The sequence below is a fragment of the Aulonocara sp. 'chitande type north' Nkhata Bay genome, linkage group LG10 (assembly GCF_057382095.1).
Source record: "Aulonocara sp. 'chitande type north' Nkhata Bay isolate Kocher_YH1m ecotype deep benthic linkage group LG10, A_spYH_male_GT1.1, whole genome shotgun sequence".
Taxonomy (NCBI): domain Eukaryota; kingdom Metazoa; phylum Chordata; class Actinopteri; order Cichliformes; family Cichlidae; genus Aulonocara; species Aulonocara sp. 'chitande type north' Nkhata Bay.
The window spans coordinates 8,512,093-8,537,494 of NC_141353.1; the positions used below are offsets into that span (position 1 = coordinate 8,512,093).

At 43.6% G+C, this 25,402-nt stretch overlaps 1 protein-coding gene across 2 annotated transcripts in view; it reads left to right on the top strand.

The window, feature by feature from the left end:
• The first annotated feature begins 875 nt into the window (after window positions 1-875).
• LOC147320141 (macrophage colony-stimulating factor 1 receptor 2-like) overlaps window positions 876-25,402 on the top strand; it is a 25,820-nt gene continuing 1,293 nt past the window's right edge. For both annotated transcript variants that reach the window (XM_086307972.1, XM_086307971.1), the window contains exons 1-21: window positions 876-961; window positions 17,757-18,032; window positions 18,166-18,456; window positions 18,552-18,688; window positions 18,765-18,927; window positions 19,793-20,111; window positions 20,291-20,406; window positions 20,715-20,823; window positions 20,924-21,084; window positions 21,193-21,290; window positions 21,456-21,582; window positions 21,817-21,921; window positions 22,026-22,136; window positions 22,650-22,809; window positions 23,181-23,254; window positions 23,802-23,890; window positions 23,970-24,092; window positions 24,184-24,295; window positions 24,406-24,505; window positions 24,576-24,702; window positions 24,785-24,866. In XM_086307972.1, coding sequence (XP_086164098.1) covers window positions 910-961; window positions 17,757-18,032; window positions 18,166-18,456; window positions 18,552-18,688; window positions 18,765-18,927; window positions 19,793-20,111; window positions 20,291-20,406; window positions 20,715-20,823; window positions 20,924-21,084; window positions 21,193-21,290; window positions 21,456-21,582; window positions 21,817-21,921; window positions 22,026-22,136; window positions 22,650-22,809; window positions 23,181-23,254; window positions 23,802-23,890; window positions 23,970-24,092; window positions 24,184-24,295; window positions 24,406-24,505; window positions 24,576-24,702; window positions 24,785-24,866 — 2,932 coding nt within the window. In that variant the 5' untranslated portion in view covers window positions 876-909. The remainder of the gene's footprint in view (window positions 962-17,756; window positions 18,033-18,165; window positions 18,457-18,551; window positions 18,689-18,764; window positions 18,928-19,792; window positions 20,112-20,290; window positions 20,407-20,714; window positions 20,824-20,923; window positions 21,085-21,192; window positions 21,291-21,455; window positions 21,583-21,816; window positions 21,922-22,025; window positions 22,137-22,649; window positions 22,810-23,180; window positions 23,255-23,801; window positions 23,891-23,969; window positions 24,093-24,183; window positions 24,296-24,405; window positions 24,506-24,575; window positions 24,703-24,784; window positions 24,867-25,402) is intronic.

Genomic DNA, 25,402 nt, shown 5'->3' on the forward strand with positions numbered 1-25,402 from the left:
ACGTATTAGGTCTGTTAAGTTGTGTTGTCATGTTTTAGTATTTCCTGTTTTATTTTGACAATGTCATGTGTTCTTTGTTCATTGTATTTAGCTTTTTCTCCTGGTCCTGTCATTAGGTTTATGTCTGTCAGCTGTTCCCCCATGTGTCCCCACTTCCCCTGATCACCTCATGTCTGTATTTAAGCCTTTTGTTTTCTTCATGCCATTGTCGGGTCGTCTGTTTATCTCACCAGGGTCACAGTCTTAGTCATGGTCTTTGTTTATTATTTTTCCACCACAGTCATAGTTTAGGTTTTGGTCTCAGTACCATTTAGTATTTTGTTTCTTAGTGTTTTGCCTGTTTGTTTTTGGTCTCTTGGTTCATTTCCCTGCCGTCATCGCATTAAAGGTTCACCTTTCTGTTAATCATTACAATTCCTCGTCATCATCTGCTTCTGGGTCCTGTTTCCACACACATCGGCGCACCCCGCCGTGACATGCGTGGCCGCGATCTAATCCTGTTTACATAAAGTAAACCTGCTCCCGAGCAGGTTTACGCTTACGGCTCTGTTGCTATGGCAGCAAGTCCCGGATGAGCTTCGGGGAACCGAACGATCCAAGATCACGCGAAATCGTCAACAATCTAATCCAGCTAACCTACTTAGCGAGGTACGAAGAACAGGCCCCAAGTCAGGTCTGCAGCATCAGTTACCATGGTGATGGTCCAGGTAAGAAGTGAACCAATTTGATAGTACAGAAACCAGCTGAAGTTACCTGTGGATCAAATTCAGAGGACTGAGCCCCTCCTGTGATTGGATGCAAGGAGGAGGGGAGGGGCAGCTGAGCGCTCGGTGTTTCAGGAGGAAGTTGGACTCATTCAGTCAGATTCACTCTGACTTCAGCTCCAACAACACTGAGCGAGAGAGAGAGATGTGGCTCCACTGTCTGCTGCTTTTCATCGCCCTGAGCCGCTCTGCAGGAGGTAAGAAAACAAATCTGTTTATGTTTACTCTTTGTTTACCAAAACAAACTGTAAATAAACAACAGAAACAAGACTCTGAAACATTCAAAGTGATGAAAAGGAAAACCTGAAACTGGTCTCAGATCACAGTTACATTAGTAACATCACTTATTAATAATCAAATCAATAACATCAGGAAGCTTGTTTGTTTAATCAAACATCGATCAGTGATGTTCAATGAACAAAACAAATATTTTATTAAAAATGTTTATGACACATTTAATCTTTTCATGACCTGAAATTAACATTTTACTCTTTAAAGCCTGGCGTATCGTATCTGATTCATGTGTTTTTGTGACTTTTTGAGACTTCTACATCATCAGTGTGACTTTGTTTTACCCTCAAAACATTATACATGACACGTTTTTAATGACTAAATTGCAAAAATATGGCTTATGTAGCAAATATGGTGCAACTGAAAATTCATTTATATACAAATTAAAGTTTGATATATTTTTATATATATTGTCTGAAAGTTCAAAAAACTAAAGACTTCTGGCAGTTATTTCATGGTTCAGGTTTTAAAGGATTCATTTTATTTTAAGATTTTGTTATGTTATTACAGCTTGGTAATGGTGTCATTAGTTTATTACATGTTTATTACACAATTATCACATGTATATTATTCTTTTAGATAACACTGGAGCAACAGGAATGAAAATGGCTGATTTTATACTTTATAAATTATCATTTTTATATTTTCTGATGGTTTGTTTCTCTGAAAGAGAAAATATTTTAATATAATATCAGACATGAAACACGTGTTTTGCTCTTTGTTTCGTGAACCTGCTGTAAAAAGTTTTTATTTTGTTGACCAACTGCGTGGGTCATGTGACCTCAGGCTCTTATTGTTGTGGCTTTGAGCCATTCAGCAGCAGGAAACCAGGCGCTGCTTTCAGAGCGCTCGCAGGACAAAAGTTTGTGGACAGTTAAACTGCTGTTTGAACCACAGGAAGCAAATGTGCACAGCAGCGTCTGCACAGAGCTTCAGTCAGAACCGGGGTCACCGGGTCACGGCTGGAACAGCACGGCTGCTTTAACGTCTGATATTTTCCTTTTTAAATGATGTCGTGGAATCAGACCCAGGTTACTAATAACGTGTCTGTGCAGCGGTGGTTAACGTACACGTGGCGGGGGTGTCACAGTCCTCATTAGGAGGTCATGTTTAGTGCTTTTGTCCTCTGGATTCTGATTGGATCATTGTCAGCGCTTCTACCTGAAAACGGTGATTTCCATGAACATGATGCTTGGAGTGTTGTCAGCGTGGTCTGTAGTTCTGCTGAAAGTTGAAGTGATTTCTGTGTTTGTGTCTTCTTCACTTCCCTTGTTTGCTGCTTCGTTTTTGTAAAATTTATAATTCAAGTTCTATAATTATTTTTTTAAATAAAGTTATAATGTTCCAGCTGTTAGAATACCTGCTAATCAGTAACCTGCAGCTAAGTCCTCTGTTATTACAGTGCCCTCACAACAGCCATGTTATTGGTCACATGATGTCATTAAAATGCTCCAGCAGCACAAACATGTTCAGAGGTCCTGCTCAGGTGAAGCTAGCAGACAGCCAGCAGCTGCAGTCACCTGTGTCACCATCCACCTGTCAGTCGAAGAGGCCACGCCCCTAATAATGCAAACTTAAGTGAGTTGTAAAGCAGTAAGCACCGCCTTAAACCTGAAGAAGGTTGGAGGGTTTGCTGTGCTTCAGCAGCTGAAGGACACACACCCACACTACCGTGCCCACAGACACAGACAGCACAGAAACGCGGGACCAGGACCTCTATCCAGACCCTGAACTCCTCATGGCTGACAGGAAGAGCAGTCGCACCTGCCTACAGATGTTCAATCAATACATCAGTACATTAGTGATCAATAATCAGCTGCCTCTTCTTTAGACACTGAAGCAATTTCTGACTTTGCTTTATTATCAGTTGAATAAAGAAAAACAGAATAGTTAGTTTTATACATGTTTCTTTCGCTAATAAATGCTGTAGAGTAAAGCAGACCCCTCACGTGCTCACCTGTGCTGAGCAGACACCTGTCTTACACGCTGGTACAAGCCTGAGCGTTTACCCACAATGCACTTTGTGCATTATGAGACAGATCATAATGCACAAAGTGCATTATGATCTGTGCTCCTGCACATCATGGATGTTAAACAGAGCCTCACACAGCCTCCTACAGTAGGGTTAAACTGACCTGGAGTCAGCACAGAAAGCGGATTCTGTCCATCTGAATGTTTTCAGTTTGAGAAACATTTCATCATCATCAGGTGACTTCTTCAGTCTCAGCTGTCTGCAGGTTTCCAACCTTTTAAACAGGACATTTGTTTGACTGAAACCAGTAGCACTGTTGGACAATGGCCAAACAACGTTGGCTGATTGTGACCTACACTTACTTTCACACCTTGACCTGTGCAATTATGTAGAGGATCAACAGGGGATTCATGACACCCTTGGGGGACACTCCTCTAGGACTTAAATCTGGGACTCTCGACCATTTGACCTACAACTGAAGAAGCTTCTTGAATGACACGTCTTCAAGAAACTTAAAGAAGTCCAGACATTTTTCTTTCCAAGCTCCCTAAACTACGATGACCTGGATGACTGAGAACCTTCACAGACAACAATGGGCTGTATTACTCCTTGATTTGATGTTCTTCTGCCTCCCTGGCCGCTGTGTCTGTGGGGATGGTGTTCGCTCTGTGTTGTAGCGTCCTGATGACACCCAGTTTATGCTCCGGTGGATGATGAGAGTCAAACCTTAGATACTGATCCGTATGTGTAGGTTTACGGTACACGTCAGCTTTTAGATGTCCCCCATTACTGATGGAAATCTCACAGTCTAAGAAGGCTAAGCTGCCACTTTTCATATCCTCCCTGGTGAATTTGATGAGTCGGTCCACTGAGTTAATGTGATCCGTGAAATGTGGAACGTCCTGAGATTTGATTTTCACCCAGGTGTCATCCACATATCTGAACCAATGGATTGGTGGTGTTCCAGGGTAGGATAGCAAAGCCCTCTTTCCCACTTCTTCCATGTACATATTGGCCACGATGGGTGAAACTGGGGAGCCCATGGCACACCCATGTTTCTGCCTGTAAAACTGACCCTTGTATGTGAAGTAGGTGGAATGAAGACACAGTTTAAACACACTTGGTCGATGCTGAGAGCAGTCCTGTTGCTGAGGTTAGGTTCGTCCTGTAATCTCTTATGAACTACCTCCAACGTTTTAGTAGAAACTCCAGATCAGTTTCTACTCTGATAGTAGAAACTCTCACACACACAGACAGATTGATGAAGTACAAAAATGCTGAAACAAACCACTGAAATCAATAAATCTCATCCGTGTGCTGTGACTCATGATGGTGTTACACGTGGTGATCTGTGATTTAATGTGTTTTAATTTTTAAATATTTTATTAAATCAAACAAAAGTGCAGCAGTGTATGTGTGTGTGTGATTGTTCAGTGTGTTCAGTCTCCACCCTCAGAGGAGAGGACAATCATTTCCCAGCTCTTTGTTGTGACCTTAAACGCAGCGCTGAGCTGTGACACTCCGCTGAGTCGCGTCCAAGCAGCGTAAACATGTGGTGATCGCTTCCTCCATGGCCTCCACCCCACTCCCACAGAGTCCTCAGAGAAGGAGAAGTAAAACGAGGAAGTGGGACAGAGGAGACCCTCACACGCACACAGACACACAGTCCCTTTGTGTGTGTGCGTGTGTGTATTTGTGGTCTCTGGTAAAAATAAGAAAATGTGTTTCCTGACTCTCTGAGGTTTCAGCACCCCCCCCCCCCCCCCCCCCCCCCCCCCCATTGAAACCTCCCAACTGCAGCACTTTCTCCAAACAGTGAAAACCTCGTATGTCCGCTCGGTCTGACGACCTCACAAGCTGTTAGCCAATCATTACTGATTGTTGATCGTTGACTCAATGAGAGGTTTTGGTTGGATCTTCTCACTCTGAACTTTGTGTGTCTGAAGTTTGTGTTTCTGAAGGTTGTGTGTCTGATGTTGGTGTGTCTGTGTATCTGACCTGTTTGTCTTTGTGTGTCTGACATTCGTGTGTCTGACGTTTGAGTGTCTGAAGTTTGTGTTTCCAACGTTTTGTATTTCTGATGTTTGTGTGTCTGAAGTTTGTATTTCGATGTTCGTGTGTCTGACGTTTGTGTGTCTGATGTTTGTGTGTCTGACATTCGTGTGTCTGAAGGTTGTGTGTCTGATGTTTGTGTGTCTGTGTGTCTGACTCTGTGTATCTGACCTGTTTGTCTTTGTGTGTGTGATGTATGTGTGTGTGACGTTTGTATTTCTGGTGTTTGTGTCTCTGAAGTTTGTGTGTCTGACGTTTGTGTTTCTGAAGTTTGTATTTCTGGTGTTTGTGTGTCTGATGTTTGTGATTCCAAAGTTTGTATTTCTGATGTTTGTTTGTCTGAAGTTTGTGTGTCTGAAGTTTGTGTGTCTGACGTTTGTGTGTCTGAAGTTTGTGTGTCTGAAGTGTGTGTCTCTGAAGTTTGTGTGTCTGAAGTTTGTGTGTCTGAAGTGTGTGTCTCTGAAGTTTGTGTGTCTGATGTTTGAGTGTCTGAAGTGTGTGTCTCTGATGTTTGTGTGTCTGACGTTTGAGTGTCTGACATTCGTGTGTCTGATGTTTGTTTGTCTGAAGTTTGTGTGTCTGAAGTTTGTGTGTCTGACGTTTGTGTGTCTGACGTTTGAGTGTCTGAAGTTTGTGTTTCCAACGTTTTGTATTTCTGATGTTCGTGTGTCTGAAGGTTGTGTGTCTAATGTTTGTGTGTCTGACATTCGTGTGTCTGATGTTTGTTTGTCTGAAGTTTGTGTGTCTGAAGTTTGTGTGTCTGACGTTTGTGTGTCTGACGTTTGAGTGTCTGAAGTTTGTGTTTCCAACGTTTTGTATTTCTGATGTTCGTGTGTCTGAAGGTTGTGTGTCTAATGTTTGTGTGTCTGTGTGTCTGACTTTGTGTATCTGACCTGTTTGTCTTTGTGTGCGTGATATTTGCGTGTGTGATGTTTGTGTGTCCGAAGTCTGTATTTCTGATGTTTCTGTGTCTGACGTTTGCGTGTCAGATGTTTGTGTGTCTGAAGTTTGTGTTTCCGAAGTCTGTATTTCTGGTGTTTGTGTGTCTGACGTTTGCGTGTCAGATGTTTGTGTGTCTGAAGTTTGTGTGTCTGAAGTTTGTGTTTCCGAAGTCTGTATTTCTGGTGTTTGTGTGTCTGATATTTGTGTGTTTGTTTGCGTGTTTTTGTGTGTGACATTTGTGTGTGTTTGACGTTTGTGTTTCTGACGTTTGTGTGTCTGACGTTTGTGTGTTTGTGTGTGTGACATTTGTGTTTCTGATGTTTGTGTGTCTGACGTTGGGTGTGTGACGTTGGTGTTTCTGACGTTTGTGTGTTTGTGTGTGTGACATTTGTGTTTCTGATGTTTGTGTGTCTGACGTCTGTGTGTTTTTGTGTGTGACATTTGTGTGTGTGTGACGTTTGTGTTTCTGACGTTTGTGTGTCTGACGTTTGTGTGTTTGTGTGTGTGACATTTGTGTTTCTGGTGTTTGTGTGTCTGACGTTTGTGTGTTTGTTTGTTTTTGTGTGTGACATTTGTGTGTGTGTGACATTTGTGTTTCTGATGTTTGTGTGTCTGACGTTGGGTGTGTGACGTTGGTGTTTCTGACGTTTGTGTGTCTGACGTCTCTGTGATTGTGTGTCTGACGTTGGGTGTGTGATCTTTGTGTTTCTGACGTTTGTGTTTCTGATGTTTGGTGTTTGTGTGTCTGACGTTTGTGTGTTTGTGTGTTACATTTTTGTTTCTGATGTTTGTGTGTCTGACGTCTGTGTGTTTTTGTGTGTGACATTTGTGTGCGTGTGACATTTGTGTTTCTGATGTTTGTGTGTCTGACGTTTGTGTGTTTGTGTGTGTGACATTTGTGTGTGTGTGACGTTTGTGTTTCTGACGTTTGTGTGTCTGATGTTTGTGTGTTTGTGTGTGTGACTTTTGTGTTTCTGGTGTTTGTGTGTCTGACGTTTGTGTGTTTGTTTGTTTTTGTGTGTGACATTTGTGTGTGTGTGACATTTGTGTTTCTGATGTTTGTGTGTCTGACGTTGGGTGTGTGACGTTGGTGTTTCTGACGTTTGTGTTTCTGACGTTTGTGTGTCTGACGTTTGTGTGTTTGTGTGTGTGACATTTGTGTTTCTGGTGTTTGTGTGTCTGACGTTTGTGTGTTTGTTTGTTTTTGTGTGTGACATTTGTGTGTGTGTGACATTTGTGTTTCTGATGTTTGTGTGTCTGACGTTGGGTGTGTGACGTTGGTGTTTCTGACGTTTGTGTGTCTGACGTCTCTGTGATTGTGTGTCTGACGTTGGGTGTGTGATCTTTGTGTTTCTGACGTTTGTGTTTCTGATGTTTGGTGTTTGTGTGTCTGACGTTTGTGTGTTTGTGTGTTACATTTTTGTTTCTGATGTTTGTGTGTCTGACGTCTGTGTGTTTTTGTGTGTGACATTTGTGTGCGTGTGACATTTGTGTTTCTGATGTTTGTGTGTCTGACGTTTGTGTGTTTGTGTGTGTGACATTTGTGTGTGTGTGACGTTTGTGTTTCTGACGTTTGTGTGTCTGATGTTTGTGTGTTTGTGTGTGTGACTTTTGTGTTTCTGGTGTTTGTGTGTCTGACGTTTGTGTGTTTGTTTGTTTTTGTGTGTGACATTTGTGTGTGTGTGACATTTGTGTTTCTGATGTTTGTGTGTCTGACGTTGGGTGTGTGACGTTGGTGTTTCTGACGTTTGTGTGTCTGACGTCTCTGTGATTGTGTGTCTGACGTTGGGTGTGTGATCTTTGTGTTTCTGACGTTTGTGTTTCTGATGTTTGGTGTTTGTGTGTCTGACGTTTGTGTGTTTGTGTGTTACATTTTTGTTTCTGATGTTTGTGTGTCTGACGTCTGTGTGTTTTTGTGTGTGACATTTGTGTGCGTGTGACATTTGTGTTTCTGATGTTTGTGTGTCTGACGTTTGTGTGTTTGTGTGTCTGACGTTGGGTGTGTGATCTTTGTGTTTCTGACGTTTGTGTGTTTGTGTGTGTGACGTTTGTGTTTCTGACGTTTGTGTGTCTGCTGTCAGGGGTTACTGGAGCGTCTGTGCGGTGTGATTCAGTTCTGCGTCCACACAAACTCTCCTGTCCTCTTAGTTCTGAGAGGACAGCGGCCTCGGTCAGCTCTTCATGGAACAAACTTGTGTTTTTCCCTTTAAATCTTATTCAGACTCATTGATGTAAGAAGTCTTTGATCAGTCACTGGTAACATGAATGTGACCATAAAAATAAATAAATAAATAAATAAATAAGAGACAGTTCAGTTTGACGTGTTTGACTTTAATTCTCTGACAAACACCCAACTTTCTGTTCCTGAAACAAGAGGCCCGGTGGAGATACCAAGTTTCAGATGCAGTGAAAGCTGCTGAGGTCTTTTAAAACTAGACTGCACTAAAAAGAGTCAAAGAAATCTAAAGTAACAAAAGGTTAAACAAAAGCAACGTAAACATGAACCACAGTTAAAAACAAATCATTATGCAAAAGCAAGCTAACAATTTTTTAAAAAGTAAACTAAACGAGACTGAAGTAAATGAAAACTAACACAAACAACATGGAGTAAATTAAAGTATGAAAGCAAACGCTACAATTCAACTGAAATGAAGTAAGAACAGCTCAAAGTAAGATAAAGGTTAAAAAAACAAATAAACTAATCTAAACTAGAACACCAATGTAAACTTAACTTTACTTCTGAAAAGAAGTAAATAAATAAATAAAGTATAATAAATCTAAACAACCAACACAAAAAAAGACTCACACAATAAGAAATTCAGCTGAATTACAAAAAATAAGCAAATAAAACCAAAACTAATCACAAGAAAAATAAACAAAAACCAACAAAAGAAAGTCAAAGTAAACTAGAAAAAGCTGCATTTCCTGTGAAAATGCAGTGTGAATGCTGTGTAGTGGAATCTGCTGAAAAGAGATGAAGAAGCAGAATTTTCTGCTGAAAAGAGGTGAAAAGTTGAACTGTCTGTTGAAAAGAAATGGGCATGGGCAAGATTCGAACCCGGCCCTCTCAGAAGGGCGGCTCATCTCACTGAGCTAAAACATGGCTCACCCTGGTGAGCTAAACTGGCAACCACACTTGTAATGTGGTCCATTCATTTCAACGTGCCAAAAAATTAGATAAAAAGTTCGTCAGGTGTCATCTCTGCTGCAGCTGCTTGTTTGTGATCAGTTTGTATTCTTTAATATAAGATGGCGCAGGTTGCTAGGCAACAGGCATCATTATTGTTTCTGCAGTGGGGTTTAAAAGAGCAGGCAGCGTGTGCTCTTCATCACCTGCACAAATGTATCTGCCCAGTGGGGGTGAGCTCCAGCAAACTGCACAGCTATTTCCATACCTGCCGAGCTCACCTGTGGAGCTTCATCATAGTCAGACGAAGGCGGGGCACAGCCTGTAAAGAATAATTTACACGTGGCCTTTAACTACAGCTGGTGACTAAATAGGATCAAAGTAAAGAGAAACGTCAAGAGCAAGCCGTCAAAGTGATGGTAAAATGATGACATCATATCGAAGTAAGAAAAGCCAGTGTGAAGAAGCGGTTTAAAGGAAGTCTGCGAGTCCTCAGAGCTGAGGCTCAGTGAAACCTTCAGATCAGGAAACCAGTAAAACCAGTCCAAACTCACATTTATACCAGAGAGGAGGGGCTGCTCCAACCTCGATGAAAAACCAAATGATTTCACGTTACAGAGCGCGCTCAGTGCGGAGCTGCTTTACACTGCTTTAAGCTGTGTTTGGTGTAAGAACGGAATCCAACTTTGTTAGCGGTGATGATGATGATGATGGTGGTGGTGGTGGTGGTGGTGTGAGACACCATCTGCAGAAACTCTGGAGTTGCCCAATCTGTGGATGTTGGTGTGGTTTAAAAACACTTTTACCAGCAGACTTCAGGAAGGATTCTACTTCCTGTCAGGGTTAGCTTTTACTGTGCGAGTGTGTGTTGACCTTCACACACACACACACACACACACACACACACACACACACACAACATCTGACTGTAAATCTGATCTGTGATCAGCTTTTATCCAGCTGGAGATGAATAATGACTCATTATCAAAACGACAGCTGATAATTACACTAATGATCAATAACACTGGCGCTGTTCAGAGTTCAGAGCCAGAGGAGAAAACAGACACACACACAAACAGATACACACACAAACAGATACAGACACGCACACACAGATACGCACACACAGACACGCACCCACGCACACACACACACACGAACAGATACAGACACGCACACACAGACACGCACACACAGACACGCACCCACACACACACACACACACGAACAGACACACACATACGCACACACAAACACCCACGCACACACACACACACGAACAGACACACACACACGCTCAAAGTTTCACTTCTTGTTTTTTCGCTCTGATTGCGAAACTCGATGATGTGAGTCTCCAACTGTCACATGAAGCTTGACAAATGTCCTTCTTTGTTTATCGATCAGAGCACCGCTCGATTATTAGGACAGAATATTAGGAACACGCCCTGATCCAGCAGGCCGGAGTTGCTGGATCAGGGCGTGTTCCTAATATTCTGACCCCTGAGTGTCAGATTAAATGAGCAGAGCTGAGGTGGTGTACACTGTCAGGCTGTAAAACACACGGAGAAAATCTAAGCAGCACATCTGGAAAAACTCCATCAGCACTGAAAGGCACAAGCAGATGTTAACCTGAAACTTAACAAACAGTCACAGAACACACACACACACACACACTTACACACAGCTACAGGGTGGCTGTAGCTCAGGATGTAGAGCAGGTCATCCACTGAGCAGAACGGTGGGTCGATCCCTGGCTCCCTCCAGTCTGCACACCAAATATCTTTGGACAAGATATGAGCCCTGAGTTGCTCCAATGCCTCCATCAGAGTATCAATGTGAGTGTTAGCGAGCATAGGAGAAAGTGTTGCTGTGAATGAGGCATGCTGTATGAAGTGGAATCTACACACACACACACACACACATACACACCAGTCTTTGTTCCAGCCTGAATCACTGCATTGTTCTTGGGTCACAGGTGTGATACAGACAGATGTGTAAAATCATCAGTGCTGAATTATAATTACTATGTTCTGTAACGTGCGGTGGACGTGAGGCTGTGGACATGAGGCTATGTTTGTGACGGCGAGCAGGTGATGTTCGTGTAAATCGTGTGACCGCGGGCCTCGGCTTCACGTCCTGTTTCACTCGCCGCTCAGTTTTGTTTTGAGTCTCTGGGTGGTGTCGGTGGTGTTTGGGTCGGAGACCAGGATGAGTCAGGGTCTGGGAACACACCTGTGCAGGAAACAGCCCCCTGAGGCTGTGCCTGTGTCACGGCACTGATCACATTCATTGTTCTGCATTGTGTTTTTGGTTTTGCTACATTTTATAAAAATGAAGTGGTGAACAATCAAACTTTCTCTGCTTAAAAGTGTGGACATTGTTTTGTGTGGTTTATTCACTTTTTAGCATTTTATGTAGATACTTCTTTCACACTTTGAGTTATGAAGGTTGTACAAAGCTGAACCGCTCAAAATGTGATTACAGTGACCCCTCGTATGTCGCCGGAGTTACATTTTAAAAATAACTGGCAATATGTGAAATCTGCAATGTTTATTTTTTTACAATTATTATAGATGTTTTAAGGCTGTAAAACCCCTCACTACACACTTTATACACTTCTCTCATCAACATTTTCACACTTTTCCTATGTTTAAACACTCTCAAAGTTCAAACCTTCATAGAAAAATAAGTCCAGTATTAAAGAATGAAACCAAAAAAAAAATCAGCAACACAGCTAGGCCATGAAAAGTGAACCACGTTGTAGCGAGGGTATAACTGTATTTCAATTCAATTTCATTTATATAGTGCCAAATCACAACAACCTCAAGGTGCTTTATATTGTAAAGTAGACCTACAATAAATCATACAGAGAAAAGCCCAACAATCATATGACCCCCTATGATCAAGCACTTTGGCGACAGTGGGAAGGAAAAACTCCCTTTTAACAGGAAGAAACCTCCAGCAGAACCAGGCTCAGGGAGGGGCGGGGCCATCTGCTGCGACCGGTTGGGGCGAGAGAAGGAAGACAGGATGAAGACAGGCGCAGAGAGAGCGAACGCCAAGTGATATCGCCACTCAAAGGAGAGGAAAACAACTGCTGGCAGGTTAGTGAAGATGATCAGCCCTCAGTAAGGTGGTCGAGGATTCCATGGTGTGGAGTGGATGAGCTCGGACAATTACAAAGGTTCAGCAGAACCAGGCTCAGGGAGGGGTGGCCATCTGCTGCCACCTATTGCCCTAACTATATGCTTTAGTAAGCCTGCAGTGCGAGAGCGAAGTGCTCTAATAGGGTGATATGGTACTACAAGGTCATTAAGATAAGATGGGGCCTGATTATTTAAGACCTTGTATGTGAGGAGCAGGATTTTGAATTCTGGATTTAACAGGAAGCCAAAACAGGAGAAATCTGCTCTCTCTTTCTAGTCCCTGTCAGGACTCTTGCTGCAGCATTTCACAGCATGTAAACATGTAAAGATGCAAAGAGCTCTGTGGTTGGTCATAAAGTGTTAAACGTGACACCAAACTCAGTCCGCCTTTTCTATTTAAAATACATTTTTTCCTATTGTGTTTGTCCCTATGAAGCACACGTTGCAGTGTGTGCCGATTGTCCTGAGAGAACTGGGGAAGTACAGTCTCCCACAGCAGCTGCTGATCCAGTTCTACACTGCAGTCATTGAGTCCGTCCTGTGCTCCTCCATCACAGTCTGGTATGGTGCAGCCACTAAACAGGACAGGAGCAGCCTGCAGCGGACTGCACGGGTAGCAGAAAAGATCATCGGCACCCCCCTGTCCTCCATCCAGGACCTACAGCTCTCAAGAAGCATGAAACGGGCAGGGAAGATCATCACAGACCCCTCACACCCTGGACACAGACTTTTTGACCTGCTGCCCTCTGGCAGACGGTACAGAAGCCTGCAGACCAGGACCACCCGACACAGGAACCGTTTCTTTCCCCTCGCCATCTCCCTCCTAAACAGTTGACCTGCCACACTGCTCCCACTGCCAGACTGCAACTGCACCTTATGTTCTGTAGTACTCATTCCACTTCATCTCCTTTCTGTCATCCTGTAGTTTATGTATATAAGATTTAGATTGGTTATTTATGGTTGGTTTACACAGCTTTGTGTATGTTTGTGTATCCATGTGTACCATGTATATATCCACACGTGTGTGTGTGTGTGTGTGTGTGTGTGTGTGTGTGTGTGTGTGTGTGTGTGTGTGTGTGGGTGTGGGTGTATTGTGTTGCTTACATTGTTGAGATTTACATTGTTGTGCTTGAGAGTCACCATCTACCAGAACCAAATTCCTTGTATGTGTCTGAGCATATACATGGCCAATAAATGCGATTCTGAATCTGATTTTGATTGTGCACGCTGTTGTGTGCTGACAATGGGGGTTAGTGTTCAGAGCTCACAGTGACACACCCGTGTCAGCTGATTCTGGACTCTGCAGCTCTGCTCACCTGCTCAGGTGCTTTTCACCTTTAAATCAGAGTGCACAGCTTTCCTTTTGGCTCTCGGAGGAGGCGGACGGACTTTTCTCCTCTCCCTTATCTTCCCTGCTTAGTTCTTATGTCCTTGTCTTGTCTCGTGTGTACTACTTTCCCTGAACACTCTCTCACAGTCTGTCTCTAAAACCTAAAGAGAATTATGGATTTGATCAACTGGTCTCTGAATGTTATTGACACCCTTTTCTCAACGAGAAGTCTGGGCTCGGGTGAGCCCGAGTGCCCTGGAGGGACTTTCCCTGCCGGATACACGATGGACGGGTGGCAGAGGATCGTGTGCCTGGCGGGACTGTCGATCGAGGACGCTGAAGATATCTGCCTATTTGGAACCATGATGACAGGGTTCTTGCTGATCGGAGCTGGCTTGGCCCTGACTTATCGGAGAATTAAGAAAGCGGAACCAGCTGTTCACCTGGGTTGGCTGGAAGACTGTTTACTTAGCCTGGCAGGGCGAAGGACACTGTCTCAGCTGAACTATGGACACACATATATATACTGATACTGATAAGCACTCACTGACGCATCACCCTCCCTACCCCGGATCCAACGCCACCTCCAACGCTTACCTCCCCTCTGATGTGGACATCAGGTCAGTTGGAGGTGCAGTCGAAAGATTGCAGCGGTCCCAGATCAGATGTACACACTGGAACGCTTTCCCATGTTGCTGTCTGTGTTTATTGTGCTATGGTGTGTTGATATCTGTGCATTCCTGTATTATCCTTTTGTGTTACACATTTAATAATAATAATAAATAATAATAAAAATAAATAAAATCAACGATTCAGCAACTCCGAAATCTATTGTCACCTGTTTAGCAGGAGTGGGGCGGGTGGAGGTTTGCCACAGCAGTACCACAGCGGTCATGTCAGTGGGGGGATCTCTCTGTGAATTTCACATTCCCGTGGCAGCATGCTCAGTACTTGCTCAGATTTGAAGTTTAACTTTTTGCTGTAGAAAGAAGTTTTCTTCCCATGCAGAGTGTACAGTGGACGCTAATGTTTTTCTCACTTTTTACAGAATCAAACAAAGTAATGTGAGTAAATCCACGCTTTAAACGCTGCATGGTCGTACTCTCTCCTGCACTCCATATTATCCATTGTTGATCTGCACACGTCTGTTGCTGCCACAAACGTCACATGCTTGTACATCATTGTCATGAGACACTCTCACTAACAAAATCCCGGTTTAGTAACGCAGTAACGCAGTGCTCTTATGGGGAAAAAAATTGTAATCTAATTACTTTTTTGCAATAGTAATGCCTTACATAGCTCTTTTTGCACACAAATCTTTTTAATACTTCAATTTTTTGTCTCCATTTATTTATTTATACTATTTGTATTTTATCTGTCCTAGTCCTATTGTACATATTAACCGGGATCTGTGTGTGGACAGCAGAGAATTTCATTGTACAGACAAATGCTTTTCTTTGTACACATGACAATAAACGCTGTGAGTCTTGAATCTTTACTCGTTACTTGAATAATGAGTAAAGTAAGATTCTGCCCACCTCTTGTTACTAGTGACAGAATTGATACCTCAGAGGAAAATAAGGACACTGAAACTAACTAGTGAATGGCCATCACTGTAGTGCTGCAGCAGTGAGTTCATGTTAAACCAGGATATACTGACCACTTCGTCTTTACCAGTAAGTGGCTGTTTGCTGTGCAGCTATCCACCTGTTAACCATAATGTTCCGGTTGAAAATATATGGTGTAGTGTCGGGGGGGTCATCACAGGACGAGCAGCGTGTCCTCCAACTTTTTCTCACACTTTAACTTTTAATAAAATAGGGCTTTTATTTTGAAAGTCACAGGAATAGGATTGCTCTACAAAAAAACTGAAGTTTTGACTTCAGGCGTCTTCACTCCAGGTGATCTCCATGACATCCCACCCGCTGGTATCATGATGGGCGCAGCCCAGTCTCCTGGCCAATCAGACACTGACCCTGCCGGTCCGGGCTCCACCTCAAGACTGCTGGAGTTAATCCAGACTCAGCAACATGAGGACACGTGGAGGAAGGAGGTCCTCAATCTGCTGACCCAACTGGTCCAGATCCAGACGGAGGCGGCCAAACAGCAGGCCCAGGTGGTCGATCAGCTTGGCACCCTGGGAACTCAGGCGAGTCCAGCTTTAGCCCGGCTTTAGTTCAATTTATCTTGGACTTAATGTTGTTGAGTTTATTTGAGATGAGATTAGCGCACGTTTGGTATATCATAAATTTAGCCAAGGATTTTTACAGATACGTCATCACAGTTCTAACTCAGGTTTAGCTGATTTTAGATGAGCATATCTCAGATTTAGTTCAGATGCATTCTTATTAATATTAGTTTAAACTAAATTAATACAGCTTGTCTGAGTGCTGGAAGTTCTGGTTCTGCATTGTTTAAGATTTACAGACCAAGTATGCAAAGAGCCACCCAGATTAAGTCATTCAGAAGCATTGATTAGCCATTTTTAATCTCAGTATCTGCTGAGGAGATCAGTCTAACCTTGTCTGCATGTCTCAGGGGTTGCAGCAGATCCAGGATCTGCAGAACCTGGCTCGTCACCAGAGCCTGCTGGTTGAAAACCATCAAGCTTTACTGCTGCAGACATCTCGCATCGCCACACACCTGCAGGAGACCACCAAGACACCAGCCAGCAAATGAGATTCTCTGACCCTTTTTGATATCATCTTTTCTGATGAAATTACACATTGTTAACCAGCCAATAAGAGTCCTATCAAACAACAAATGATTTTTGTTCTAGCTGAACAACATCACATATTAACCAGTAACGCTCTAACAAACCTGCTGTCAGTTAATCAGTGGATCAGTCAGCTAACAGACCTCCTGTGTGTTAAATCAGATGATTTCAGTGGTTTCCTCTCTGATTTTAAATAAAGTTGTGTTGTATCCTCTTCTCAGTGTTTGTACTTTTATTGAGACCCACTTTAAACTGATGTTGCTAACATCTATAACATCTGCCCGCCCTGAAGAGACTCAGAAGTGCATCGTGGTCTCATAAACGTTTCTCAGGGTTTCACTCTGGTTTTATTTACATGTTAATGTCAAGCAGGTCAGTTTATACACATAACTCATCAAACCGTAACACGTTCGTCTCACCAATGAAAAACTGCGTGAATGTGACTAGGTGACACAGAGCTAGATGTTCCAGGTTATGGGAGCTGACACACAAAATCTGACCAATAAAGGATTAGGGATAAATCCACGTGGAATCCGTAAGCTCTGCTGTTCCCATCCCCGAGCTGTAAATGATGTTTCACAGAAGTTGCGTGTTCATTTCCGTATCGACTGTCTGAGGCATCTGTGTTCCCTCGTCTGTGTTTGACGAATGTCAGGACTGGAACTCTGTTTTCAAACAAACCGCGGACTGGAAGTGTTAGTGTCCAAACTCACCTGCTGGGTGGCCAATCTCTTAAAAGACACAAAGGTCCAATCAGGTGACTCAGCTCTGATTCAAGATTGAAAAAGTTTTTGTCATGTACACCACAAAACACAGATGGTTTTGCAGAGGAATGAAATTCTTACTTTGCAGGTTCCCTTCACACAACTAAAAAGAAAGTAATAAATAAGTAAAGCAGTGCTTATGTGTGGGTGTAATCAGAGTTTAAAGTGCAAGTGGTTTCAACACTGTCACAGTAATAATATATACAGAGTATGCAAAATCAAGGTGTTTATGTAAAGATATGTACAAAAGTTGCTAATTTACAGATTAATATAAATATACAAAATTGAAAATTACAGGTTAAGAGTTAGGACATCAGGATTAGGTTAGGACATTAGGTTAGGACATTGTTTTTCTTGTGACATTACCAATAAGTTTGATGTGTCACATGGCCCTCTTCCTATTGAAAAAACAAAAGTTGTATCCAAGATGGCCGACTTCTAAATGGCCACCATGGTCACCACCCATCTTGAGGAGTTTGCCCCCTCACATATACTAATGTGCCACAAACAGGACTTTAACATCACCAACCATTCCCATGTTATTACGGTGTATCCATATAAATGGCCCACCCTGTACTATTCAGGTATATTCAGGTGTGTGCTCTGTGACCGCTGTGTTTGATGGGTTCAGTTGTCTTTCTGTTTGTTTCAGAACCTCCTGATCCACCATCGATCCGTCTAAATTCTGACTTCCTTCCAAGTAAATCTGATCGAGTTCTTACTGCTGGCACCAATTTCAGCCTCAGTTGCCATGGTAACGGGTCAGTTCACTGGACCAGCACTGCATTTCCACTGGTGTATCGGGGCAACCTACCAGACCCTGTGGAGGTCAAACGTGCTACACCCAGGCACACTGGAACATACACCTGCAGATACACCAACGAGAGCCTGGCGCACCTGAACAGCTGGATCCACCTGTATGTCACAGGTAAGATCAGTAGTCCTCCTGAAGTTCCTTTAGTTAGTGATATTGGTTTTTCCTTATACTTTTAATACAAATGTGACCAGACTGAACTCATTCATAGAATGACCTCCAGTTTTCCATAATCCCCCTCTCTCAGACCCAGCAGATCTCTCCAAAGTGTTTGAAACCCGTCATGGCATCCCCCATCTCAAGGAGGGTGAGGACTTCCTGTTCAAGTGTCTACTGACTGACCCCTTGGTAACAAATCTCACCCTTCAATCAGCGGACGGGAGGAACCTGCCAACCGCCATGAACGTGACCTTTGATCCTCGAAGAGGAGCCCTAATCCGAGACCTGAAGGCTTTGTTCAATGGCCGCTACGTGTGTTCAGGCTGGAAGGATGGCAGACAGTTCAAATCCAGGCCCGTGAACCTGTTGGTGCTCCCTGGTAACACCTGTCTATCTCTACACTTGTTTATCTATACACCTGTCTGTCTGTATACCTATCTGATTACCTGTTTGACTTCACCTGTCTGTATGCAGTGTTGCGCCACCCCCCCTCCCTGTCTGTTAGTCAGGATGAATTTGTCCGTCTGGTAGGAGAGCGTTTTGAGGTTACCTGTCTCTGCAGTAACCCCACCCACTTCTATAATGTTACCTGGACAGACCCAAGAAAGCAGGTGAGAGATCAGAGGTCACCTGTGCGTTTTCAGTCCTAATATTCCAAGTGCTGACTGGTTGTTTGGTTCATTTCAGAAACTGGAAGCCACTAACAGTCGTTACTATGGTAACAGGCGGCTGTACATCAACAGCACTCTGAGCATCTCTGAGGTCACCCAAACGGACAATGGACAGTACATGTGTACGGCAATTAACGAGGCCGGGGTCGCCACAGCAACCATCCAGCTCAAGGTGCTAGGTAAGTTAAGACATTTACTGATAAACTAAAACATCACTACTTCCATGTCTAATGGAGTAAACTGATCCTGCCACAGTTTGTTCCCCCGCTTCAAATCACAGACAAACAGTATCCTACAGTTGTTTATGTTTTTGAACCCATTTTGCACAGAAATGTATTGATAGCAGTGTTGAATATTCTTACACAGTAAAAAAAAACAAAAAAAAACAAAACAAAAAACAACAACTATACGTAAAATAATTAAAGATGGTTTGTTTTTCTGTTTTCAAAAGAGGTAGTGGTGTATTTAATTACAACCTGTAATTTATTGCAGTTTACTTTTACTTACTAATTTAGTGCTGTCAGTGTTAATCTTGTTAAAATTACGTTAACGCCATGACCACATTAACGTGGCAAATCTCCATTAGCGAGTTAACACAGATCACCCCGTGCGCCAACGCGTTAATGAGCTAACCGTGCTAACTCTTTGATGCCGTGCAGCCCCACACACGGAGTGATCCGCATTAACTTGCTAACGGAGATTTGACGCGTTAATGTGGTTATGACATTAGCGTAATTTTAACAAGATTAACGCTGACAGCACTGGTTTAATTGTTTACAAAAGGTTTGAGGTGTGAAATAAACTGCAATGGAGTTTGAAAACTAAATATGTGTGTGTGTGGTTGGAGGATGTATTTGTGCGGGGGTTGGGGGGGTAGTATTCTTGTAAAACATAGCGGGCCCTAGCAAACAAAGTTTGGGGGGGACACTTTTGATCATTTTGGTTGCACCGTTTCTAACCTAATGTTTGTACACTCATTGCCTTAGAATGAGAATGCAGGTTCAAAGTCACACACATCCACCAACAGTATCTCCTCTTCCTCAGAACGCCCTTACCTGAGAATCTACCTTCAGACAAGTGAGCACGTACAGGTCAGAGGACACCTGCCTGCAGCAGATGAAATACAGGTTAACGTTAGTGGTGGGTCACTGGAACCCATCACTAATGTTAGTGCTTACAGAGCTAGCAGCGCTAAAGTTAATGGCAGCAGCAGGGTGGAGGCTCACGAAGGTCGTGATGTGGCCCTCACCTTCCTGCTGAAGGCCTATCCTCCAATCACAAGCCAGCGCTGGACCACACCCACACACCTCATCAACAATGACAGTACGGTGTACCAGGAGAGCTACGCTGCTAACAGCTACAGGTGAGCAATGGCTACAGGCTACTCCCACTCTATTGTCAGGAGTGCCTCAGTGTTTTAAGGTGGTATTTCCTAGGTGGAATATTCTGTGTTCCTTTGAGGTGGTAGTGTTTGTACAAGGGCTTGTTAAGTTGGTAGTGATGGTGTAAACATTTTTTAAGGCAGTATTTTTGATGTTGCAGCTCGGAAGCCACCCTGCTGCTGCATCGCATGCGTCCGGAGGATCGGGGGCAATACTTGTTTCATTTCTCTAACTCCTTCTTCAGTGGCTCACACACCATCGACCTCAAGGTCTACCGTAAGAAAGCTTTTGTAATCACGTTCTTCCTCACCGCAAGCTTCTCACAGTCTGACATCTAGTCGCATGCTATACTATAAGACACCTGAATACACAGTTTCTCCTTTTAGTGGTATTTTCTGATGTTGAGGGCAGTCTAATCTACTTTAACAGAAGTTGCTGAATGTCTGAAACGTTCTAGATGGCACGGTCTGTGCTGTTTTCTCATCCTCTTCTGATCACATGATCCCGAAAGAAGCTCTCAGCTGATGTTTATACCTCTGTTTTTGTCTTTTCTGAAGTCTGAGAAAACAGTTTTGTTATTTTAGGTTTTCCGACTACTGATATCACTTTGGAGAACAGTACTCTGACATGCAACAGCTCAGGATATCCACTACCCACAATTCTCTGGTTCACCTGTCCTGGCATCCAGCCCTCGTACGTATGCTGGCGCTGCCAGCTACAGGCTGCAGAATCATGTGAAATCTGTCCTGAGGGAGGCGCTGTTTTAAAAATAAAAATGTTGCTTCTCTTACAGGTGTGCACACATTGCTACCAATGAGGTTTCTCAGGCCAGTGTGACCTCACAGGACGGTGAGGAGGTGAGGTCCCACTTCCTCCTGTCAGCTGATGATGATGTCACTGTGGAGTGTGTTGCCTCCAACCTCATGGGAGAGTCTCTGCGGGTCTTCCATCATCGTAAGTGTGGGGGAATAAAACTGGATTAATCAGACGGGTAGCAGTTAAATCTCTTTCATTATCAAACTGGTTTAAATAAAGATTCATCAGAGTTCCTCTTTTCTACAGGGAATCCAATCATCTTCACTCCGCCTCTGATTGGAGTTCTGAGTGCCACCGCTGTCCTCTTCCTGCTCCTATTGGTCCTCTTCTACAAGTGCAGACAGGTAAATTTACTGATCCTCCTGTAGAGCTCACCAGGTCAGAGATCAGTCATTTTTGTTGTAGCTAAGCAGGGAGGTGGGTGAGTGGGTGAAGCCTATCAGAGGCTTGTTGGACTGACAGCTTGATGACTAATAAACAATCTTCACCTGCTGTTCTTCTTCTGCCAGAAACCTAAGTATGAGATCCGCTGGAAGATCATCGAAAGCACTGATGGAAACAACTACACCTTTGTTGACCCCACCCAGCTGCCATACAATCAGAAGTGGGAGTTTCCCCGAGACAAACTCCGTCTCGGTACGAAACATTGGGTTTTAATCAGGGAGCATTCACAATGATGGCCGTCTTGAGGTTTTGTATTGTAATGTGAAGCATTCGGTGACAGTGGGAAAGGAGAACCCCCTTTTTAACACGAAGAAAGTTCAAACAGAATCAGGCTCACGCTCACTTTAACCTTCAAACTGAGGATCTGACTCCTCAGCCTTCCTCTCTCCGGCTTCTTCTTCATGTTCTCGACTTTCTGTCTTTCAGGTCCCATCCTGGGCTCTGGGGCTTTCGGGAAGGTTGTTGAGGCCACGGCGTATGGTTTGGAAACTGACAACAAGATCACCAGAGTCGCTGTCAAGATGCTTAAACGTTAGTATGCAGAGTTTCATAATCACAATCCTCATCATTATCATCATTATCATCATCGTATTGTTCGTGTTGTATGATCCAATGTATCACCTGTTTGTCCACAGCAAGCGCTCACTCGGAGGAACGGGAGGCTTTGATGTCTGAGCTTAAGATTCTCAGCCATCTCGGCTACCATGACAACATCGTTAACCTGCTGGGAGCCTGTACTCGTGGGGGTGATGATGATGTTTATTAAATACTGATTGTAGACTGTAGGTCAAAGATTCATTGTGAAAATTTGCAAACTTAAGGTCTGAATACAGTTAAAACAGGTGAGTTATAGAAACAATCTTCCCTCATACAGGTGTTATGACGTCTGTGTATCAGGCTGTAAACATGTTTATTTCTGCTGTAAAATTTTAACATGTGAGTCTATGGGGAGTGACTCACTGCTGCTTCTGCCGGATGCCAGAGGAACTGCAGGTTTGGTTTGATTTCCATCTCAGAGGCTGATGTTCTGTATTACACTAAAAATATAGCACTCCCTGCTGTGTGGTTGCCGTCCTCTGCAGTCTGGAAATAAGCCGCTCATCAACTTAAGCCAAAGTGTGCTTCAAATGAAGCGCCTAGTTCCTGGGGGGTCTATCACGTGGACATCATTTCAGCTGTTAGACTCAAAGAAGAAAAAGAAAAGCCTGAATAAAAGACAGTCATTTCAACTTGTGGTTTTCTGACCTTTGACTATCCAGGGCCTATGCTGATGATCACAGAGTACTGTAGCCATGGCGACCTGCTCAACTTCCTGCGGGGTCGGGCTCAGGACATCGTGGCATCCATGGTGACTGTGGATGAAGTACAGGAAGAGGCTTTCTATAAGAACATGGCGGCCCAGCACGCCAGGCTCCGCAGGTGTGACGCCTCTCAGTTTCAGAGCATCTGTCTTTCATGCTGCTCACACCTGTGCACTTTATTATCATCACAGCCTTTTAGAGGAAAGGAAAGGCTGAGTGTGCCTCAGCACACCTACAGTTACTGATTGTGAATCACTTAGAACAGATCAGATGTTAATACCAAAGTAAACAGTAAAGCAAACAGTCGGAGGCAGATCACGCTGCTTCACACTGACAGATCAGCCAGCTCTAACACCTGTACGCTCTAGGGTTAGTGTATTCCGTATTTGGCAGGTATGCTTGTTGAGAAGTTCAGGTTAGGTTTCATTGCAGCCCCACCATTACCTGTACAAACCCCAGCTGATGTGTAACATCCAATATGTGTTGCAGTGACAGCGGGATCTCATGCTGCTCGGAGTATCAGGAGATGCAGCCAATTCTGAGTCCGGGGCAAACACACCAGGGTAAGAACCTGAACTTACCTCCAGGTAATACACGGCACCACGGTTCTTCGTTCACAGATGGATGTATTCTTCAGTCACACTTCTCCTCCAAACCACCATAAAATCTACCATCAAACTGTCATTACATAAATGCACTGAATGATCAAACATAAATATTGTAAGTAAAGATTTAAACCAAAGTTAACAAATGCACAATCATGCAACCATGAGGGAATGAGTCCGCTTCAGGAACAAAAACTGAACAAAACACTTCCAGACTTCTTTTTCTCTTCTTTACAGCTGCCTTTCACTTTGAAACAGCTTATTTAATCCTTCTTGTGACTTATTTAACTTACAACTTAGCTTCTTTGTACATGCTTTCTTAACTTCCCTTAGTGCCACTTAAAGGGGCCTGTGCGCAACATAGAATGTAACATGGTTCTTACCCAAAAAGGAACAACAATAAATAAAGGAAATAAATAACATACATAATCACAATAAATTAAACAAATTGACATAATTTACATTTATGGCAATTAAAGAACTCATCTCACTGTCTTTCTCACAGGTGTGCAGACAGATGGTCTTTCAGTCAGTGACCTCATGAGTTTTTCCTACCAGGTGTCTCAGGGTCTGGACTTCCTGTCCACCAGGAATGTAAGGAAACACTCACATGGGATCATTTTTCACAACAATCACCATTGTTTCACCTGTGCGCCTCACCTGTGTGGTTCAGTGTATCCACAGAGACGTAGCAGCGAGGAATGTCCTGCTGACTGATCGTCGTGTTGCAAAGATCTGCGACTTCGGTTTGGCCCGAGACATTCGCAATGATGACAGTTACATCGTTCAAGGAAATGTCAGTCTTCATATTTTATTTTGATACTCGTTGCTGTTTATTTTAACAATCACTGTGTTTTATTTTGATACTCGCTGTTTTATTTTGACAGGCCCGCCTCCCAGTGAAGTGGATGGCTCCAGAGAGCATCTTTCAGTGCGTCTACACAGTGCAGAGCGACGTCTGGTCCTACGGAGTCTTACTCTGGGAGATCTTCTCTCTGGGTAACCATGGCAACACCACGCACCACCTCACCACATTTCAGCTCTGGTGATGAGCAGTACGTGACATTCAGCAGCCATTCTCTGAGACAGTCTTCTGTTCACCTGTCCAGGAAAGAGCCCATACCCAAACATTGCCGTGGACACCAACTTCTACAAGATGATCAAAGATGGCGGCCACATGGAGCAGCCTGACTTCGCCCCGGCGGAGATGTGAGTTCACAGATGCTCGTGTCAGTGCTCATAAAGTTGTTTTGAAAGTGACGCTCACCTGTCTCTGCAGGTATCAGCTGATGAAGCTCTGCTGGAGCCTTGAGCCCACCCACAGACCCACCTTCAAAACCATTGGTCAGCTTATCAGCAGACTTCTCCCCTCCACCAATGATATGTCATCACGTTACAGCGACCAGGTGAGGATGTGAAGGGCCTACGAGCCCTCTGTGTCGTCTGACAGGCTGTGCCTCATCATCTTTCTTCTTCTTGTGTCCTCAGCCGACTTACAGGAACATCGACGAGTGCAGAGAAGAAGAAGAAGAAGAAGAAGAAACAATGAAGAGAGAGGATGAGAAGCCAGGTGAGCTCACCTGTTTCTGTGATAGAGTTGCAGGGTCAGAGTCTTTAACCATCATGAAGTCGCCTGGGGTGCAGATGTAATCACGTGATCAGTGTTTAGCGAGTAAAAAGCTGAGTCCCAGTCAGATGAGTTTGGGCGCATTAATGACTTTTGAGCTTCTCACAGGTTTGAAGCCAAAGCCTGATTGGTCCAAAGACCACAAACAAAGCCTTCTGGGACTGTTATGTGTTTATAGAGATGAGTTTGTAGAACTGAAGTCAATCAGAAATGTTGTGATTAATGCAGTCATTAATCATTAACAGTGTGTGTGTTTGTAGTGAGTCAGAGCCTCATTGTGTTGTTACCTGACACAGGTGTATCAGGTTATTAGGAAAACCCTTTTTATGTTAGCTCAGCTAAGAACTGCTGTGATGATAAGAGAGGCAGTAAATGTCACAGTCCTCTCTGTGTTCAGTCAGATCACCTTCTCCATCAGAAGGTAAATAAAGGTTTCACACACACCTGCGGTGCCTTCATGGTACCCTCGGAGAAGCTGT